We start from the raw sequence: 18,943 nt of genomic DNA, 5'->3' as shown, positions 1-18,943 counted from the left end.
TTGTTTCCAGTGATGCCTTTGGTGGTTTCGGTTATGGATCGATGATGGTGGGATGGTGGTTTCGGGTTGATGATGGTGGTTTTAGGTGGTGGGGTGGTGGTTTTAGGTGGTGGTTTCGAGTGGAGGGGTTCTAGGGTGGTGGTTCCGGTAGCAATGTGGTTGTGGTCAAATGTGATGGTCAAGGATTTTTTATTCTCCCATTTCAAAATAGAGGGATTTGGGGTAATGGAGGAGAAAAGAGGAGAAACAAAATCCCCAATTCAAATAAGTTTTAAAGGAATGAAATCAATTAATTCTCTTTTTCTTTCTTGTAACCCCTTAACCAAACGCCCCGAAGTGATACATGATACATTTAATAGATTAGGAAAACCTAGGATATAATGGGATAAAGATTAAAAAAAAGGGAAGTGCGCTTTATTTTTAAAAAAATTTCCTCACTTATGTTTTGATTAGACAATACTCACTCGGTCACTCCTCTCTTTCGAACAATGGCGACAACCTCGACTTCGACCTCCATGGATCCTCCACCAGAACCCGCACCACCTTCATCCTCCTCAAACGACGTCGTCTCAACCACCGTTTCTTCTTCCGAAGCAGAAACTGAAGAAACTCCTCAACCTTCTTCAATGGCTCCTCCACCAAACCCTAATCATTCCACCGAAAAAGTTTCAGTTTCAGTTCCTTACTCCGTTCCTCCATGGAGTGAAGCTCCTTCTCTTCCTTTCTTCCTCGAAGTTCTCAAAGATGGCGCTATTATCGACAATCTCGATGTGTATTTTTCTACCGATGATTCATTCATTCATCCATTAATTAATTGTTGCTGCTTTCTGAATCTTCATGCCAGATTTTATTCTGATTTTTACCTTTTTTTTTTGAAATTATTTTAGGACGAAGAAAGGTGCGTATATGTTCGGAAGGATTGATATGTGCGATTTTGTTCTTGAGCATCCTACTATCTCTCGGTTTCATGCTGGTATGGAATTTGCTTTTGTTTCTTGTTTGTTGTTGTTGTCTCTGTTAGAAATTAGAGTTTGTTTGTGAAATAGTGTTTTCACTATTCGGTGTAGTTGCTTGGAATTGAAAGGCATTGTTAGGAATGGAGGAATTTGTGTTATTAGTTATCTTGTCATGTGAAACTTTGAGAGTTTTGTAAAGAAGTCTATCATTTTCTTATGTTTCCTACAGAATTGGTTGATCCTTTTGCTTGCATTTTTAGTTAATGCTGGATTATAATGATACGATGAAAAGAAGCTTGTGCATTTTGATGACGTTCCGTAAAGTAATGTCATTGCCTCTTGTGAGATTCTGATTGATGGCGCGGTTGGGTTCTCTGTGTATGGAGTGAGACTGTGAGATCATATTGTGGACATAAATGCTAATTAGTGGACGGAAGCGAAGTGATGCATTTCAGTTAGTCTATTATCTAGCAAAAGAGTTGTACTTTTGGATTTTGCTTGGTTGATTTTTTTTTGCTGAATAAGAGCTTAAATAAATATAAACTTAAGAATCAAGTTACAACATCGTCATAATAATCCATGCAATGACTAGGGGGATGGGAAAACATCCTAGTTACATTACATTCTAAATCAGACCGTCTACAAGCCTTAGCCATTACATCCACATACTTGTTCTTCTACCTCCCGCAAAAGATAATCTTCACATCAGGTATCGCCTCCCACTGCCGTCTGCACATTACGATTAAATTAGAATACATGTCCGGTTATCTTTTTGATGGAGGATAGTGACTGCATTTCTACAATCCGGAAAAATAGTAGCCTTTTTAGCTGGATGGAACTGGACATGTTAGATTTCTGTTTCTTCAGATAAATATACTGATCTTGCAGCGAGGAATCTTTTGAGTTTGATTGCTGTACCTTTTTTACTTTTCATGGGCCAGTGTTTGAATAAAACTTAAAGGTGTAAACTAATTGGGGCTATAAGACTGGGGAGTCTTTTGATGTTTTAGAACAGTTCTTTTCCCAACTTCCATGGGTAGCAAGATAACCAACCAATACTTTTTACGGATCTATATCGCAGGTTGCATATTGATCTGATTGATATTTTGGTTTGTAATGCCATGCAAATTGGTTGATGAATTTATGTCGGTATTGCTATGAAAAGTGTATGTAATAGAGGTGTCCAGTGGAACATGTTTGTATTATGGGGAAATTTACATATGCTATTATGCAATATTAAGTTTATAGCATGACCTTTTTACTTGTCCTACTGATGCTTTCATATACGGAAATTCATAACATGTTTTTCATTGTTTCTTCTTCTATGCTAGTACTCCAGTTTAGGGGAGATGGATCTGCATATCTTTATGATCTTGGAAGTACTCACGGAACATCTATTAACAAAAAGCAGGTATTGTTGTTGATGATGGCTTTAGAATCGTAGCAGAACCCCCCCCCCCCCCCAACACACACACACACACACACACACACACAACACCCCATTTTCTTGGTTAATTTATCTGTCGATTGTGGCACTTGCGCTGAAAGTACCCGTTTTTTCTGTTTTCTTGAAAGTTTAAATATGTTTGATAGTTGCCTTTTTGTGTGTGTGTAAAACTTCCACTATATATGAAATATACTTTAAGGCCTTTTCATGCCATATTTATCGCGCTGAAAAATTTTGGTAACTTATAACAATGTTGTCTAACCAGGTACAAAAGAAAGAGTATGTGGATTTACATGTTGGCGACGTCATTCGTTTTGGCGTGTGAGCATCTCTGCCTCTTGTGACCTCCCATTTGTGTCCTAAATGATCTGAGATCTCCATATTGCGTATCCATCATTTACTTTCTTGAGTTTTGTTTCATTGGAATTCTCTTTCATCATTTTCTTCTCATGATTATGTATTGTTTGCTGGCTGCCTTCACACCTGAAGCTCCAAAACAATTTAAATGCCCCCCTCCCCCCTCCCCCCTCCCCCTCCCCCCTCCCCCCCCCCCTCCCCCTCCCCCCTCTTCCCCATCCCAAACACAGTCGTGATCACCTACAACCTCTCTAATTACCACAAGGCGTGGAAGTCAGTGTTTGGTCTTCCTGACCCCCAAGATGAAAAGTAGCATGATAATAATCAGGTTAAGAGCCCTGTGAATCCATCTTTTATAATATTTTTCACCTATGCATTTCATAGAACATATTCGTGCTTGACAAATATGCATCTTAGGTATAGAATTTAGAGGGTATATATATGTCTGCCTTTTAGATTGTATAAAGTGAATGTGTTGAATTTTGACTGCCACTTCTTTGTTTCATTGTTACAGCTCATCCCGGTTATATATATTTCAAGGTCCAGAAGAGTTGATGCTTCCAGTAAGACCTTTGTTCATCTTTCTTTCTCTTTGTACTTTGTTATTTTTTGCTAACAGTTGTACATCTTGGATCTCCAAACCTTGCTGGTAGCAATAGTCATATACTTCCTCCATTTATTTTTTTTTTATTGCGAAACTTCCTATTTTGGAAGTTTTGAAATAGTTGCATACTTATCAGTTCTTTTGAGTTGGTTACACTTTCTCTCTCCCATTTATGGTTATTGCTTGTAGTTTTTCCATGTTTTCTACTCTACATGCACCTGCTTGCACGCATTCTCTCCTCTTGTTGTATTATGTGTGCAAATAGTATCTTTAACCACCTTAAAGAAATGGAGGGAGTACCCCCCCCCCCCTTCGAGTATCGTTTTCACTTTCATCACATGAACCCTTTTACCTTATCTCTTTTTCTCCCTCCTCATCAATGGGTATCCTAAAACTCCGTGCCTAACAACTCTGATATGAGAACATGAGAGCAGTTGAACAGTAATTTATTTTAATAAAAATGTAATCCTTTTCTAAGATATTCCATAATAATCTTTTTCTTTTCCTGAAAATGTAATCCTTCTTGAATATTGGCCCCCTCAAGAAATAAAAAGGTTGCAATTTAGCTGAAATGGATCACATATTCTCATTGAAACCCAATTCTCTCTCTCTCTCTCTCTATCTATCTATCTATCTATCTATATATATATATGTGGATTGGATTACTTGAAGAACTGAAGCCAATCTTTGATGCATCTGATGTTGCCCTTAATTTTGTAAAGCTCAGCTGCTTTTCTACCTCTTTCTATTTGTACTGATATGTATCGATCTTCTTCTTATTGAACAATACTGTAACATTTTATCACTGAATGCCGTGACTATTGTTCCCGGTGTAAGAATGGTCTTGCCATTAAGCATTTTTGCCCCGAACAATATGGCAATCGAAATTAGGCTAGTACTAATTCATTTTGATGTATTATGATTGACTTTTGCTTTCAAATAATTACCTCGAGACTCGAGAGTATTACGGAATCATAGATCATTCGCTATTGCAAATATGGGGTCATAGTTTTGTTCTCATGTTTTTTGCTTTATTTTTCTTTTGTTTTGTAGGAAGCTGACGTGACGAGTGTCAGGTATGCTAAAGATCGGGCAGCTTCCCTCCGCAGGGCAAGAGAAGATGCAGCTGTTGCTGATGGTATTTCTTGGGGCATGGGAGAGGATGCTGTTGAAGAAGCTGAGGTTTGTTGAGAATTCTTTTACAGTTGGTGCAAATGATGTGCTCTAATATATAATTGCATCATTGTTAATTAGAGAGTCCGTTAACAATTGAGTACTTCACTTCCTCTGCATATTTGAGACATGATATGCAAGTCCTTGTCCTCTCAGTTTTTACCCCAAAGATAAGTTTAATTTATTTTCCACTGGGAAGGTATATGCCACTCCTCAAGTTCAGGACAATTGCAATCCTTATGAGCCAAGGTTAAGTACATGGGAAAGATCAAGATGTCATATCGCTGCCAATTAAGTTTGAGGAAATCTTTTGAGACTGCAGACACAACTAAAAAGTCTTGATAAGAATTGGAGGGGGAGTCTTTCTCTTAAAAAGCTCTACTTATCTAGGTTTAGATGTGATGGGACTGAAAAGTAGGAGGGTTGCAATTTATGTCCACTTGTATTGTGAGGGTCTCGGTAGAAACTGTTATCTGTGTCCGTCATAATGGTCATTTGGAGTTTGGACCTCGGAATGACATCAAACCAGGACTACACCTACAAGAATGTAAACTGTACTTAGGAGACACCTATTTTGGTATCGGTTGAAAGGTTTTGAAAGGTTGCTCCTACCCCTTATTGGTCATGTAGGCTCGAATAAGAGTGGACCTAAATTGCTATTTGGGTATATGCATCATAAAAATTAAGCTCACACCTATGAGACACATTTAGAAACATGTTTTTCTTTGTCTAGGTATAAACCTTTCAATTGGTATTAGTCTGTCAAGCATTACATTGGAATGTAACACGAAACAGCTTAGTTGAACATGTTGGCAAACTAAAGGGATGAACAATGGAATGCAGACTAGTATGTTGGAATGTGTAATGGATTCAGATTGCTAAGGCAGATTTGAGAAGGAGAACAAGAAATAAAATGGACTTTGATAGATGATTTTCTGATAAATAGCAAAATAAAGTGATAACTACAAGCTTTCGAGAGGCTTGTTCTCTCCCAAATATCAACTAACTCTCCAATATTCTCTTTATGTTCTCTTCTCTCCCTTATCTCCGCTATTTATAGTCTACTTGCCTTACTCCCCAAGCTAACATAATAATGAGTTTTTATTATCAGAAGTAACCCTGCCCCCGTAGGCTAGTCTATTACAGAATTTAGCTGTTTTCACTGTCCACATTGCTAACATTCCAATGTCTCATGCTGCTCTCTTCCCTTTTTTGGTCCTTGATGATCCTGTCTGTATCTTCTGTTCATAATATGCTCTCCAATTTTACAGGATGAACATGATGAGGTAACATGGCAAAACTACAAAGGGGAACTCACAGAAAAGCAACAAAAAACCCGGGAGAAAGTCTTGAAAAGAATGGAGAAGGTAGTTTGCTTTCAATAAGAATATGTTGCGTAGTTTCTCTCCCATTTATTTGTTAAACTTTCTTGCAGTCCGTATTTCACTATTTTGTTTAGCTTTGCTTTATATTTATCTGAATGAGGTTTATAGCAAGAAATGGCATTGGCATGTGCAAAATCTCTCTCTGGGTTTTTGTACATCAACCATTGATGAATCTTATTTTGCTCTTTTTGCAACCCCCACAAGCATTGGAGGTTCTGTTACTTGACAGAAAAAAGAGACATATCCCTCTTATGATAATTATATTAGTAGCTTCTCTGCAGATTGCCCATATGAAGAAGGAGATGGCTGCAATCCGTGCTAAAGACATATCCCAAGGAGGGTTGACTCAGGGACAACAAACTCAGATTGCTCGGAATGAGATGAGGATATCACAGGTTCAGAGACTTTGATGTTAAAATTATGCTTCACATTCTTTAGATTCTCTCTTGATTAGAAAGAAATATGTATATGTATCCAGCCAAAGAAGTTGCTCTTCGTTGGAACTCAGTTTCCTTTTGATTTTCACAGATATTGGAGGAGCTGGAAAGTTTGGAAGAGACTTTAAATGATAGTATCCGAGAAAGTATAGGTGCACGCACTGGGAAGACATTCGGCAAGTCAAAGGGATTTGAAGATGAGGATGAGTATATGAGGTAATTATGTTATTGAGTTGGTTTGAGTCAACTTTGCTCCACTGTACAAGATTGGAGATTGTTGTGTCATTTTCTGTGAAGACAAAACTCTGGTTGATGATTTCTCGCAAATTCAATCTGTGTAGTGACGATGATGAGTTTTATGACCGAACGAAGAAGAAATCTGCTAACAAATCAGCCAATACACAATCCGTTGAGACGGCTGACTCTCTTCTGGATAAGAAAGAGATACTGCTGAAAGAAATGGAGGAGAAGAAGAAATTGCTCTTGGAAGAGAAGAATATGACGTCAGAACCTATGGTTGAACAAGATACTGGAGATGCGCTTGATGCTTATATGTCTGGTCTTTCGTCTAAGCTTGGTAAGCCTGCTTTTCTCAATATCTTGTTAGGGCATATCTGAGGAACTTATAAGAGGGATGATTAAATGCAACTGCTACGTAGACAACTATGAAAGAATTTTGACACAACCTAACACCCTTTTTCGCTTTCCAACCCATGATCAATCAAGAAGATGCTAGGAAAGTGGATGCTGAAAGGACAAGCTGAAATCACAAAAAGTTAATTAGGTGTTATTCTTTTAATAACACCTCATGGCATTGCTTATGCTGTGTTAACATACTAGAAGTATTCAGAAAATTGCAGCTAGGATGCCTTCTCCCAGATTTTGATTGATATTACTTTTTAAGCTTGATGACTTTTTTGTGTTTATGTTAGCACCTGTGAAACTTTCAACTTGTACATTTCTCATAATTTTATGTTCCCCTTGACCATGCATACTGAAAATGGCAGTCTTGTTTTGTTGGCTATTTTGAGTAAAGTTAAATACATCTTTGTTTTTCTGGAGTGTTGTTATGTTTGTGTGCCCTTGCTGATGGTTTGTATTGATGCTTAGTTCTCGATAAGACTGTGCAACTTGAGAAGGATCTATCATCCCTCCAGACAGAATTGGATAGGATTGTCTACCTGCTGAAGATAGCTGACCCCACTGGAGAAACTGCAAAAAAACGAGCGGCATTTCCCAAGGAGGACAAGTGTATAGAATCTAATTCTTCTAGTTCCACTGTTAAGAAACCTGAGAAATGCCAAATTGAACCGGAAAATGTCAGTATGCCTGAAAGTCCACTCAATGGTTCTGTTCCAAAACAAGTAACTCCAGATGTATTTGAAGAAGCTAGTGAGGTATCAAAATCCAATGAGGTTGTACCCGATTCAACCGAAAGCAAACAAACAATTTACAAAATTGCAAAGCCGCAGTGGCTTGGGGCAGTAGAAGACATGGAAAGGAAAGAAAGTCAACCAGAGAAACAGTCGGACACAAATGAGGGTGATGAGTTTATTGATTATAAAGAGAGGAAGAAGATTTTGGAGTCAACTACCTCTCAATCAGAAAAGAAGCCAGAGTCTGATCTGGAAAGTGCTGCCCCCGGTCTTATTTTGCGGAAAAAGAAGCCAGCTGATTCAGCTGAAGGTAGTGAACACAGATCTGCGGGAGCTGACATGGCTGTGGAAGATGCTGTTGCTCTATTGTTGAAACACAAACGAGGAATCTATGCAAGCGAGGAAGGAGATCCTGGAAACAATGATAGAAGAGAACAGAAGCAACCGGGGCAAGATAATAAAAGGCCTAGGAGGGTGCTTGGTCCTGAGAAACCTGCTTTCCTGGAGCCACATCCAGAGTCAGACTACGAAACGTGGGTTCCTCCTGAAGGTGAGTTCTTTTCTTTCTTAATTGTTTTATTTTAAATATTTGCTATAGAAGGTAAGATCTTTATTCATGTGGTTCACTCTTTGATCACATCTCGGTTGGTGGTGGCCGTTTTACTGATTGGGTAATGCCTTTTGCAGGACAATCAGGCGATGGTCGAACATCACTGAATGATCGTCTTGGTTACTGATGCGAAGTATCTGTAGCACATCTTAGTATTGGTTATAACCGCAACGTCATGGAGATCTCAATGGTGTGGGTTCAACTAAACCTTTAAATCAGAATTATTTTGAGCTTATCAATGTGGAAAAAGAAAAGGGAGGACAATGAACCCTCCTCCAAAGTCGGGACACCGCAAGGAGTATATGTGCGAAAGAGAAACAACCTAAGCATTCACACATTCGATCTTAAAGCTTATATGCTTAGTATCCCTAAGCCAATCTTCAAATTTTTTGTAGATCTGAGTTTCCAAAGTTTAATTTACCCAGACTCTTCACTTCTCACTCTTGTTACCTGTGATGAATTGTAGAGATGAAATTTGATGACGGAAATTTTGAATTATGTATATATAAGTGTATTAACAAACTTTTTAGATGGAAATCTGGAATTGATTAATCCAGTGAGTGCGTAGATTGTAATTGGAGGTAAGAGTAATAGCTGCTTCATACTCTGCTATCAAAAAAATTAAATTGCTTTATACGCTTGACATGATTTTGTTTACATTAGTTATGTAGCCTTCTCTCTTTCCTCTAGAGGGAAGTAAGTAAAACATTAGATGTGATCATGTGAGCAGGTATTTTGTTTGTTGTATTTAGCTTAATAGCATCTCTTAATTTTTCTGGAACTGGAATTATATACTTTCTCCGTGTCGAATTACTCGCTACACTTTGAAAATTCCACTATTTATGAATGAGGTTTGACCATGCATTATTTACTATTAGATAAAATCAAATGTTATAATGTAATATGTTGTCGGATTTGTCTCAATATATATTTTCAGAAAATCAAAAATTTATACTTTAATAAATAGTTAAAGATATTAGTAGTCAAAGTAGTGCATCGACAAGCGTGAAAGTCAAAGTGTAGCGAGTAATTTGAAACAGAGGAAGTATTAACTTTTTTAAAAAAATGTTTGTTAGCAAAATCTCTGTACTTCTTAAACTTAGGGTGCGTTCTATTCAACTTATTGGACCTGAACTTATTGGAACTTATCTGAACTGAACTTATTGAACCTGAACTGAACTTATTGGAACTTATTAAACCTGATTGGACCTGATTCAACTTATTGGATCTGATTGAACCTGATTGGAACTTATTGGACCTGATTGAACCTGATTGACCTTATTGGACCTTATTGGAACTTATTGACCCTGATTGAAACTTATTAGACCTTATTGGACCTGATTGAAACTTATTAGACCTTATTGAACCTGATTGAAACTTATTTGACCTTATTAGACAAAAACATTGACCATGAATAACATAAATATTACCACTAACGTAAATACTACCCTCAAAATTTTTTATGGAATAATATTATTATAATTCATCCTTTAAAAAATAATGATTATTAATTATCGAAGATGAAGAAAGATACTCCGATGAAGAAAGATACTCCAGTGATGATAATGAAGCAATCAATTGATAACATTTATATCTTTCATAGTTATTAGTAACGAAAACATGTTATCTCTAGTTATTTAAAGACGAGCGAATTGCAAAATATTGTAATCATAATTATTATTATTATTATTGTTAACCTTAATTATTTGACCATGATTATAATATTATTCGATAGCAATATGAATAATCAAATAATAGACAATAATACAAGTATAATACTATACATTGTGGTACTTTAATAAAAAATTCTAATCATAACATAATCAGCTAATAGTAATATAAATAATAAAATAATAGACATAATACAAATAAATAATAAAATAATAGACATAATACAAATAAATAATAAAATAATAGACACTAATACAAGTATAATACTATATAATCATTGTGGTACTTTAATTAAAATTCTAATAATAGCATAATCCGCTAATAGTGATATGAAATTATGAATAACAAAATAGTGGACAATAATACAAATGTTTATTAAACATTGACTATTTGGACCTTATTGGACCTTATTAGACCTGATTGGAACTTATTGGACCTTATTAGTGATAAGTGTGTTTCAAACGTACTTTATGGACTCATTTTAGCTCATTTTGATCCTCTTTCTCCCCTTTCTTCCCTCTTTATTCTCCCTTTCCCCTTCTATTTCATTCACTTGATCATACTTGATCATAGTGATATTTTGCTAGATTTTTAGTCATTTTTGACCGAATTTCTAGTACATTTGCTTTCACCTTGTTTTGCCATGTTCTTGATATAGGTGAAACTACTAAGATAGCTACGATTTGTGAAGTTGGAAAAGGTAGCAATGAAAACAAAGCACACATTGATAAATAGTGCGCTTGCACCATTCCCCATGTCCGCTCGCACAAAGGAGCACATTGTACAATGAAATCTTGAGTGGAGAACTTCAAATGGACATAACTTTCAAACCACAAATCGGATGAAGGTAATTCCAGTTGGAGGTGAAAGCTCGTTTCGATATCTTTCAAACGACTGGTCATAAGCTTGATTTGAATATAAAACAAAGAAGTTATGCTCGTTTTAAGTTCTTATTCATGCTAGTAACCTTAACTCTAGTGTCTTTTATTTGATATTTAAACTCGTAATATTTGCTTGTTCTAGTTGTTAGTTAGTCTTAATTGTTACCAAACATCTTTCAAATCCCCAAATACCTTTCAATTAGGTAGTCTGGACTTGATAGACTTTAATCAATCCCATTTTCCCTGTGGATCGACCCTTGACTTGCCCTTACTATTCTCTTAGTAATTGCTTGTTTGGATTATAAATATTGTTTGGAAAGCGGTTCTTAGTGCCCTAACGACACACTAAAAACCTCTTATCAATTAGACCTGATTGGAACTTATTGCACCTGATTGGAACTTATTGCACTTGATTGGAACTTATTGGACCTTATTAGACCTTATTGGAACTTATTGCACTTATTAGACCTTATTGCAACTTATCTGAACTTATCTGAACTTATTGGACCTGAAACTTAATTTTTTAAGTTGAACAGAACGCACCCTTATTTGGTTTCTGAAATAGGGTATGTGATGTACATAATTCAGAAAGAGAATAATGTACCAGCCAGATGGTCAAGCTTGGCAAATTTGAACAACTCATCGGTAGAACATCCGTAGATATACTGTGCATATATATATATTTTTTTTTTCTGAAATGAATCGAAACCCTTTTAATTGTGTGGGGAAGCAGAAGATTGCAGTATGGAATTTAATCTTCTTCAGGTCTAATTTTCAGGAATAAATTAGGAATAAATGCTCTATATTGGTATTGGTAGTGGTAGTGGTAGTGGTAGTAAATTAGGAAAGAGCACTTTTCTTATTTCTCCCAAAATCCAAAATTCTAACTTGAAAATGGGAGTACTAACTTGTTCTTTTAGATTGAATTGAATTGAATTGAAGTAAAATTGTAAGAGGATAGTAGCTGAGTTGAAATTGAACTGAAATTGTGTCCAAAAAACAGGGTGTGAGGGCTTGTTTTCTTCGGCATAAAATAGCTGAATTGAATTGAATTGAATTGAACTTAACTGAAATGAATAGTGATATGTGAGAGTCGAAGTATTGTCTAGAGCTGAACTAAATTAAACTGAAAATAAGCTAGGGAGAACAGACCCTAAGTAGGACTAACAATTTTTAATAGGACATTACATAGAGAAAATATCAGGAATGTGAAAAGAAAACATAGTTACTGAAAACTGAAAAGACCTCATATTGATATGACATAGACACGAAATCAATATGAATTGGCTCAATTTGTCATATTATTGAAATAGACATTTTATATATTTTGATATTTTTTTGGAGTACCTAAGATCCATGAGATCAAACACTAATACAACTCGTTTATCCGAATTATCATATTTACTCTGGAGGAGCCAATGCGAACTTTTGTCTTTCGATCTTGTATCGAGGAGTGATAAAACGCTCATCATGAGCGGTTATCACTATCCATTCACATAGGTAAATGCGTAATTTAACGATTACAAAAGGGTAAATTGGTAATTTAACAATTAAATGAAGTCTATCATATTAGTGAATTTAACAATTACACAAACAGGAGTTGAGTTAACAAAAACATGGATTTCAAACACACAAACAGGAGTTGATTTAACAATAACAAGGGTTTCAGATACACAAACATGAGTCTTTTTTATATGACAAAGATGTCACATCAACCTTTTTAATAATATATGGCTGTGAGTGGGCGTGATAATCATCAGCGTTTTATCACTATTCCCAAGTCCCATGTATTGTAGATTCGTAGTGGCGGAGTGGGTAATGATTACTAATCAATAATCATCATGTAATTCGGATCATTTCATAAAATACAGCAAAAACACCAATTACAATCATAATTATAGTAATTATCAGAGAAGATTGCTCCCCACGTTCAAGTCTTCAACTAATGAAGTTGAAAATGGAAAGCACTAATACGCTCTAGTTGCAATTAATAAGTGGAGTGTTCAGTATATTAAAGTAATTATACTAGATTACTAGTATTTGTCAACTGTCATATACTAATAAATAGCTAGACTAGTTATAATTTAGTTGTCCCCTCAGCTGTTATATATTGCATCACAATCACAACCATATTATAAATTTGTATGCACTCCCTGAGTAATACTACTATCTGTACCCCTTAAAATTCCAAAGAATGGAGCATAAGAGGAGATTATTCATCACTCTAGTATTCATGGTACTCATGGCTTTTATCAGTGATCTCGGCGTCAAAGCTCGTTCAGTCGACGTAAAAGCCCAATTGCACGTAGGAAAAGGGAACGTTAATGTTGCTGTTGTAGTATCTAAGCCACCACAAGTACCATGCCCGACTGATCCGTCAAGCCCGCCTGAGCCGATTGTTGGAGGAGGAGGGACAGGAAATGGAGGGGGTTACTACGATTATGACTATTTTCAGAATTGATAGGTTCTTAGGACTTAGGAGAGCGGGAAATACTGTTGCTAAGTTTGATGGCACGTTGGAACGTGGCTCCCACTGAGGAATTTCTTTGTACGAACTCTTTTTCTCAAAGTATCAAAGCTTTGGTGAAGCTTGATTTAGCTTGATAAAACAGTTTCTCGCGGTTTCTCTTATAAAAAAATCTCCGACTTTTTCTTGTTAAATAAATTGTTCCACTTAGTTTTTTGAGCTGAAAAATTTGTGAACTGTGATCGTGTCATACTTGATTCACATGAACTGCAGCAGATCCAAACTGTCCAATTGTCGCATCTATGGGAAAATAAACAAGTGGAATAAATTGTTGGATTTGTTATTTGTGCAAGTCGTGAATATTAAGTCAATTAATTTTGCCCTCATATGAACTTCAAAATTATAATTATCAGAAGCTAGTTTTTTTTTTGGTGAACAAAGCAGCCGTCTTACATTACCAGAAGCTAGTTAATCTTACACATTATGCACCTCGAATACTAGGTGTAACTTTGGTGTGGCTTGGATTCAGAGCTTCAAATATCTAGATTGATGGTTGGTTTGTAATACAAAGGGGGCCTGCTTGTTTTCAATTGTCATCGTCGTCCTCATAATCAAAGGAATAGGGAGGGTCATTAGAGAAATTAGGATAAATCAGCTTCAGAGTAATCGAATGGAATGATACAGCCATAGATATTGTGATCAAGTTTGAAAGAGGTGTAATCAACAATGGCCGCTATCGATACTAAGCTTACCCCTTTCTCAATGTCCATGAACAAACAAGTAAAAAACAGCTTATTACTGATCTAACTTGAGTGGAGGCAAGATTGAAATTGTGAGTACAACTGATAACTTTTTACACGACATGATATGGCAACACAATCAAAAGCAACATAACATGAACACGAAGTTATTGAGAAATATCTCAAATTGACTAGACAGTAAAATGACATTCTTGATGTTGTGCTTGGCCAAAATGCGAGCTATTTCAGCTTAAACTGCTGTAAAAACAAACTCGGAAACACTCAAACAATATTTCAGCCATAATCCAGAATTGTGGCTGGAAGAAATTGCATAATAATGTTGCATCAAGACTCAAGTTAAAAGTGTTTCCCATCAAGACGTTAAGGAATGATCAAGATTATCTGCTTAACGCTTAATGATTGACACTAATGTAGAAGATAAACTTTGGTCAAGATTATGATTGTTAGCTTAACACTTAACTCACTGTGACCTAAAGTTGGCCAATATAAAGGCCTCTAATTATTCAATGCAAATTATCTGATTCTATTAAATCCTATATCCTAATCTAATAGTTACAGAACAATAACAATGTTAAAAAATGATGTCAGTGCACTAGCACAATTAGTTAATTAAACAGACCTATCTCTCCATTAACATAAATTTGCAGATAGATCGACCTCATTCAGATTAGTACAGCATAAAGGATCACAGTTCACATGAGCTAATTAACACCATCTAGACCACGCGTTAATTTTGACATATCAACCTTTGGCGGTTTCATATGGCATACAAACCACCAGCTGTAAAATCAACGATATTATATCATCAAAACCTATATTACTAACGATTATTAACAGTTCTGGATCAGTTGATTCTCTGATTGTGTAAAATCATGCACATGTATCAGTACAAAAACTCCCACTGCAGCTAAAATCTGTCAGAACAGCAAATGAAGGTTGCAATGTCACTTCTGAAACGTTCAATCTGCCTCTTCCTCACATGTGGTGCGCCAAAATCGCTGCTCACGGCCCATAAGTCCTCCAGGGTAATCAGCATCAACTGAAAGAGCAGAAAAATTATAAAATAAGTGAAAAATCACAAGAAAACATGAAAAACTCAACTTATTATAAATGAAAAGCCTATCAAATGATCAAATTTGCTGAATATATCATCTTACCTGGGTATCCAGACAACCAGTTTCGGGTAGCTATCAGCACTTCCATACAGTTGAATGACCACATACCTTTCAATCTGTCTTCAACTCTGTTGCCCATGCCAAAAACTGAACCTCTAGGGAACGAGGTAATAGGAATGCTTAGTATATCCCTTGCCATAAGAGATAGATCTTGTCCCAAACGAGGTTCATTTTCTTTCCACCAAGAAAGAACATCCATATGTTCCTGGAAACCGACACTCTGCTCATTCAAGTACACATTCAGACTGGACTTACTTGAGTCAAATTCCTTCTTTCTGCAATATATCTCAAAATCCTGATTTCAAATAAATACGTCATGAAACAGGACAAGTATATTGCACGCAAATGTGGTATCACCGCAGAACTAGTATATAAATTTTACTTACCTTGAGAATATCATCTTTCATTTCATTTGTTTGTGATGCAAACACTTGATCACTGTAAGTTTTGAAGAGCCTATCTAGCCGTCTACAGGTGCTCACATACCTGTCTTCTGCACTTGCCTTGTCTAACTTCCCATAACAAAACTTTACAAAGCTGAGTTTGTAGCGGGGATCAAATATTATAGCCAATGCAAGTACATCATGACAAGCATCCCAATACACATCAAATTCACTCTTCATCCTTCGTGCCAAGTTACTTATCTCAAGGTCTTTATCCTCCAATGCATCCACGAGCAGCAGACCAATCTTCAGAACATTCTTAAAGTATAAATTTGCTGTTGGGTGTTCGGTGCTTAGAAACAGATTTGCTATGTCATAAAGAGGCTTCAGAAGCTTACACATCTTTTCAAGCCTAGACCACTCTTCTTCTGTCAAATGCCAATCAGTATACTCGTCATCGATCATCACATGTTCAAAGGCACACCGATACTTAACTGACCTCTCAAGCATCAAATATGTGGAATTCCATCTTAATTTGCAATCTGACCACAGGGGATCAAATGCACCTTGAAAAATGAGTTTTGCAGCTTCTTCAAACTTCAGTCTGTTCTTCTCATGATAAATCACGTACTGCACACCCTCCCTGATCTTGCGTATAGGGCTATCAATCAGCTTGAAACACTCTTGACCCATATGATCCATGAAATGAGCCCCACAACAAACACCAAAATAGTCGCCCTTAACTCCATCCTGCTCATTAAGGCAATCCCTTAACATGTCTAGTACAGTATCACCACACCTTCCACTATCAAAGGTTATTGAAAATACATTCTTCTCGATTCCCCACTTGCACAATAGATTGTTAACCGCTGACCTCAGGATAGAGGCATCCCAGGGAAAAGGCAAGGGGACAAGATTCAAAAACTTGTTTTGCAGTTTCCAGTTAGAATCCACATAATTTACTGTCAGACAAAGGTACTCATTAGTACAAGGATCCACCCAAATATCACATGTCAAACAAAGTCTACCAGGAATACTTCGCAAAGCGTATCTAAGCTTGGTTCTTTCCCTTTCATACACTTCTAAACAGTTTGCTATTATCTCATTCGTACTTATTGGTTTGACATTTGGGTTTAGAAAGGTCAAGATGTCTCCATCGCCACTTTGCTCAAAGATTGTCAATGGAAGACTGTGTCTTATGATAGCGGATGCCATCATCTCCTTCAAAACAGGATCCTCCTTTTTCACAGCTAATTTTTTCCTACCTTAAACAAAGAAAGGACAAACATCAATACGTTATACTATTACAAGTCACCAACAAAGAATGCTATATACAAAAGTAAGTTAAAACTGAGTACTTGTAACTGAAGGACACTAGAAGTCTAGAACTTGCCTGCTGAGGTATTGTCAAAAACTGATTCCAATGGAGCACTTGCATGCCGCTTTCGATTGGAAATCGATGAGGTAGACATAGGTATTATCTAACAGCAAAATAATCCACCAGGCCACCAAGAGAAGTAAGCAAAAGCCAAGCTGTGATATGTAGTGATGTAAACAGCTGCACAACAAGCTTCACCATTACATAAAACCAAAAATGTGCCTTTTGCAAATTCTAATGGTATTTGTGGAGAACTCGCATTTCTTCATTCTCTATAGTCTATACACAATTTTACCCACAGAAAATTTTCACAGATGGAGCAAAATGAAGTGCAATGTCAGTACACACTCACTAAGCCTTTCAGTAATGTAAAGTAACAAGTCCTAGACAATTAGAACAGAACTCAAGTAATTTCTTTAAGACATGAACATAATTGAACAAACGAAAGCAAAAGATGTGAGAGTACTACTGTCACAAGAATAAGTTCAATAACTCTATGTCTTTGAATCCCAAAACTTCATCTCTTACCAACATTAACAATTGTCATGGAACTTCGCCACAAAAATCGATTTCACTTCATTGGCTCTCATTACCTCTCATTCCCACCTTCAACAGGCCGTAATGAGAATTACTTGACACCAACACATGCTATTGCTTGGTAGAGAAACTCGTCACCAAAGTCACCCACAAGGGGCATCCTAATTCCTATGTAGGTGCACTCACATTCCCTATTTTTATTATCTTAAATCGAATTATTGGTATGGCTTATGAGTACAACTAGAACAATAACAGGAACAATTAGGTGAACAAGCACAGTCTGAATACTCGGACCATTTTGATACTAAGACTCTTCTTTTGGACTAAACTGAATTTGTCTAAACTGAAGTTAATGAAAATTAACTAACAGAATTGAACTGAAATGAACTGAATTTGTCTGAACTGGAGTGAATTTTATTCATTCAGTTTAAAAGAACCGGGCTTAAACTATTCCCAAAAAAAAACATTCTTTATGGAAATTACCTAAATTTCGAAATTTTTTTAAAAAAAATTCAAACTTTTCCTTCAACTCCTTTGTTAATTTTCTGAATGTTTTTGAACTTTTCCTACTTGTTCCCAAAAATAAAATAAAAAACTAAAACAGGCATTTCTTAACAAACTGTAAACAAAATTAGAATTATTTGGGCATAAAGTATGTATAAACGTATAACAATTATAATGAAAATTAAGAAATGCAACTAGATTTTTCTGAATGAAATTCCTCTGCAAGTGGAGAACATTTTGGGATTCTACTTTACAAAGGGTAAAAATCGAACCCCTTTCACATGGATGAAAGGAGGGCCTCTAACCAACTAGGCCGACTTTGAATCTTCGAAATGCAGCTAAAATGTTGTAACAGATACAGTGAATGAAATTCCTACGAGAGGATAAACTCAGAATTAAGATTAAGAAAATAAAATGGACAATTAAAGGAACAAAAATTACCTGAATTCAAGAGAGAAAATTAGGTATTTGAGTATCTGTAAAGCAAAGAAGATAAACGAAGGGTAAGTTAGAAATAATGGGCAGACAAAAAGGGCGGGTAAAAAGGTATAGAAACAAAATTGCGCGCGTTTTTATTTTGAGACTTCTGGATAGGTATGAATAAGTATGATCCAACGGGGTCTGTTTCTGTTAGGAAAAAACTTTATCGACTTAGTAGGTCAGTAATCTACTACTAACCGAAATAAATAAATAGTGGAATTTTATTTAGAAATTTTTTTATGCCTGGACTTAATTTGCCTAACAGACTCGTTGGATCATACCAACGATGGTTTCTATTATGTTCTCTTTTTTTTGAATGGGTTTAATTTGCAACAATTCGATGGAGTTAAGAGGAGTGATG

The 18,943-nt window shown here is 36.2% G+C and overlaps 2 protein-coding genes across 3 annotated transcripts; one reads left to right on the top strand and one right to left on the bottom strand.

Moving 5' to 3' along the window:
• Nucleotides 1-405: 405 nt before the first annotated feature.
• On the top strand, nt 406-8,979 carry LOC104907282 (uncharacterized). Its single transcript, XM_010696197.4, has 12 exons — nt 406-772; nt 888-973; nt 2,288-2,367; nt 2,669-2,724; nt 3,275-3,323; nt 4,418-4,546; nt 5,809-5,904; nt 6,204-6,317; nt 6,451-6,575; nt 6,701-6,936; nt 7,470-8,285; nt 8,423-8,979. Exons 1-12 carry the CDS (start codon nt 489-491, stop codon nt 8,470-8,472), a joined length of 2,121 nt encoding a protein of 706 aa, XP_010694499.2. The 5' UTR covers nt 406-488; the 3' UTR covers nt 8,473-8,979.
• Nucleotides 8,980-14,903: 5,924 nt separating this feature from the next.
• LOC104907313 (zinc finger BED domain-containing protein RICESLEEPER 2) lies at nt 14,904-18,681 on the bottom strand. 2 transcript variants are annotated; one of them, XM_057392765.1, is made up of 5 exons: nt 18,544-18,681; nt 17,073-17,241; nt 15,687-16,944; nt 15,283-15,595; nt 14,904-15,164 (listed from the first exon to the last, which is right to left on the bottom strand). In XM_057392765.1, the coding sequence occupies exons 2-5, from the start codon at nt 17,153-17,155 to the stop codon at nt 15,085-15,087; spliced, it is 1,734 nt and encodes a 577-aa protein (XP_057248748.1). In that variant the 5' UTR covers nt 17,156-17,241; nt 18,544-18,681; the 3' UTR covers nt 14,904-15,084. The 2 variants fall into 2 exon arrangements, with proteins under 2 accessions (XP_057248748.1, XP_057248749.1); XM_057392766.1 differs by lacking the exon at nt 18,544-18,681 and adding an exon at nt 17,590-18,519.
• Between the last annotated feature and the right edge of the window lie 262 nt (nt 18,682-18,943).

The sequence above is a fragment of the Beta vulgaris genome, chromosome 2, assembly GCF_026745355.1.
Source record: "Beta vulgaris subsp. vulgaris cultivar EL10 chromosome 2, EL10.2, whole genome shotgun sequence".
Classification (NCBI taxonomy): Eukaryota; Viridiplantae; Streptophyta; class Magnoliopsida; order Caryophyllales; family Amaranthaceae; genus Beta; species Beta vulgaris.
This window is presented reverse-complemented; position numbering and strand designations above follow the sequence as displayed.

Excerpts from the sequence above, each read along its gene's own strand:
- LOC104907282 (XM_010696197.4), top strand. The coding sequence starts at position 489 with ATGGCGACAACCTCGACTTCGACCTCCATGGATCCTCCACCAGAACCC. Across the intron at positions 2,368-2,668 it reads CATCTATTAACAAAAAGCAG|GTACAAAAGAAAGAGTATGT; the intron begins GTATTGTTGTTG and ends TTGTCTAACCAG. Across the intron at positions 8,286-8,422 it reads AACGTGGGTTCCTCCTGAAG|GACAATCAGGCGATGGTCGA; the intron begins GTGAGTTCTTTT and ends TGCCTTTTGCAG.
- LOC104907313 (XM_057392765.1), bottom strand. The coding sequence starts at position 17,155 with ATGTCTACCTCATCGATTTCCAATCGAAAGCGGCATGCAAGTGCTCCA. Across the intron at positions 15,596-15,686 it reads TGAAAGATGATATTCTCAAG|GATTTTGAGATATATTGCAG; the intron begins GTAAGTAAAATT and ends ATTTGAAATCAG. Across the intron at positions 15,165-15,282 it reads CTGGTTGTCTGGATACCCAG|TTGATGCTGATTACCCTGGA; the intron begins GTAAGATGATAT and ends CTGCTCTTTCAG.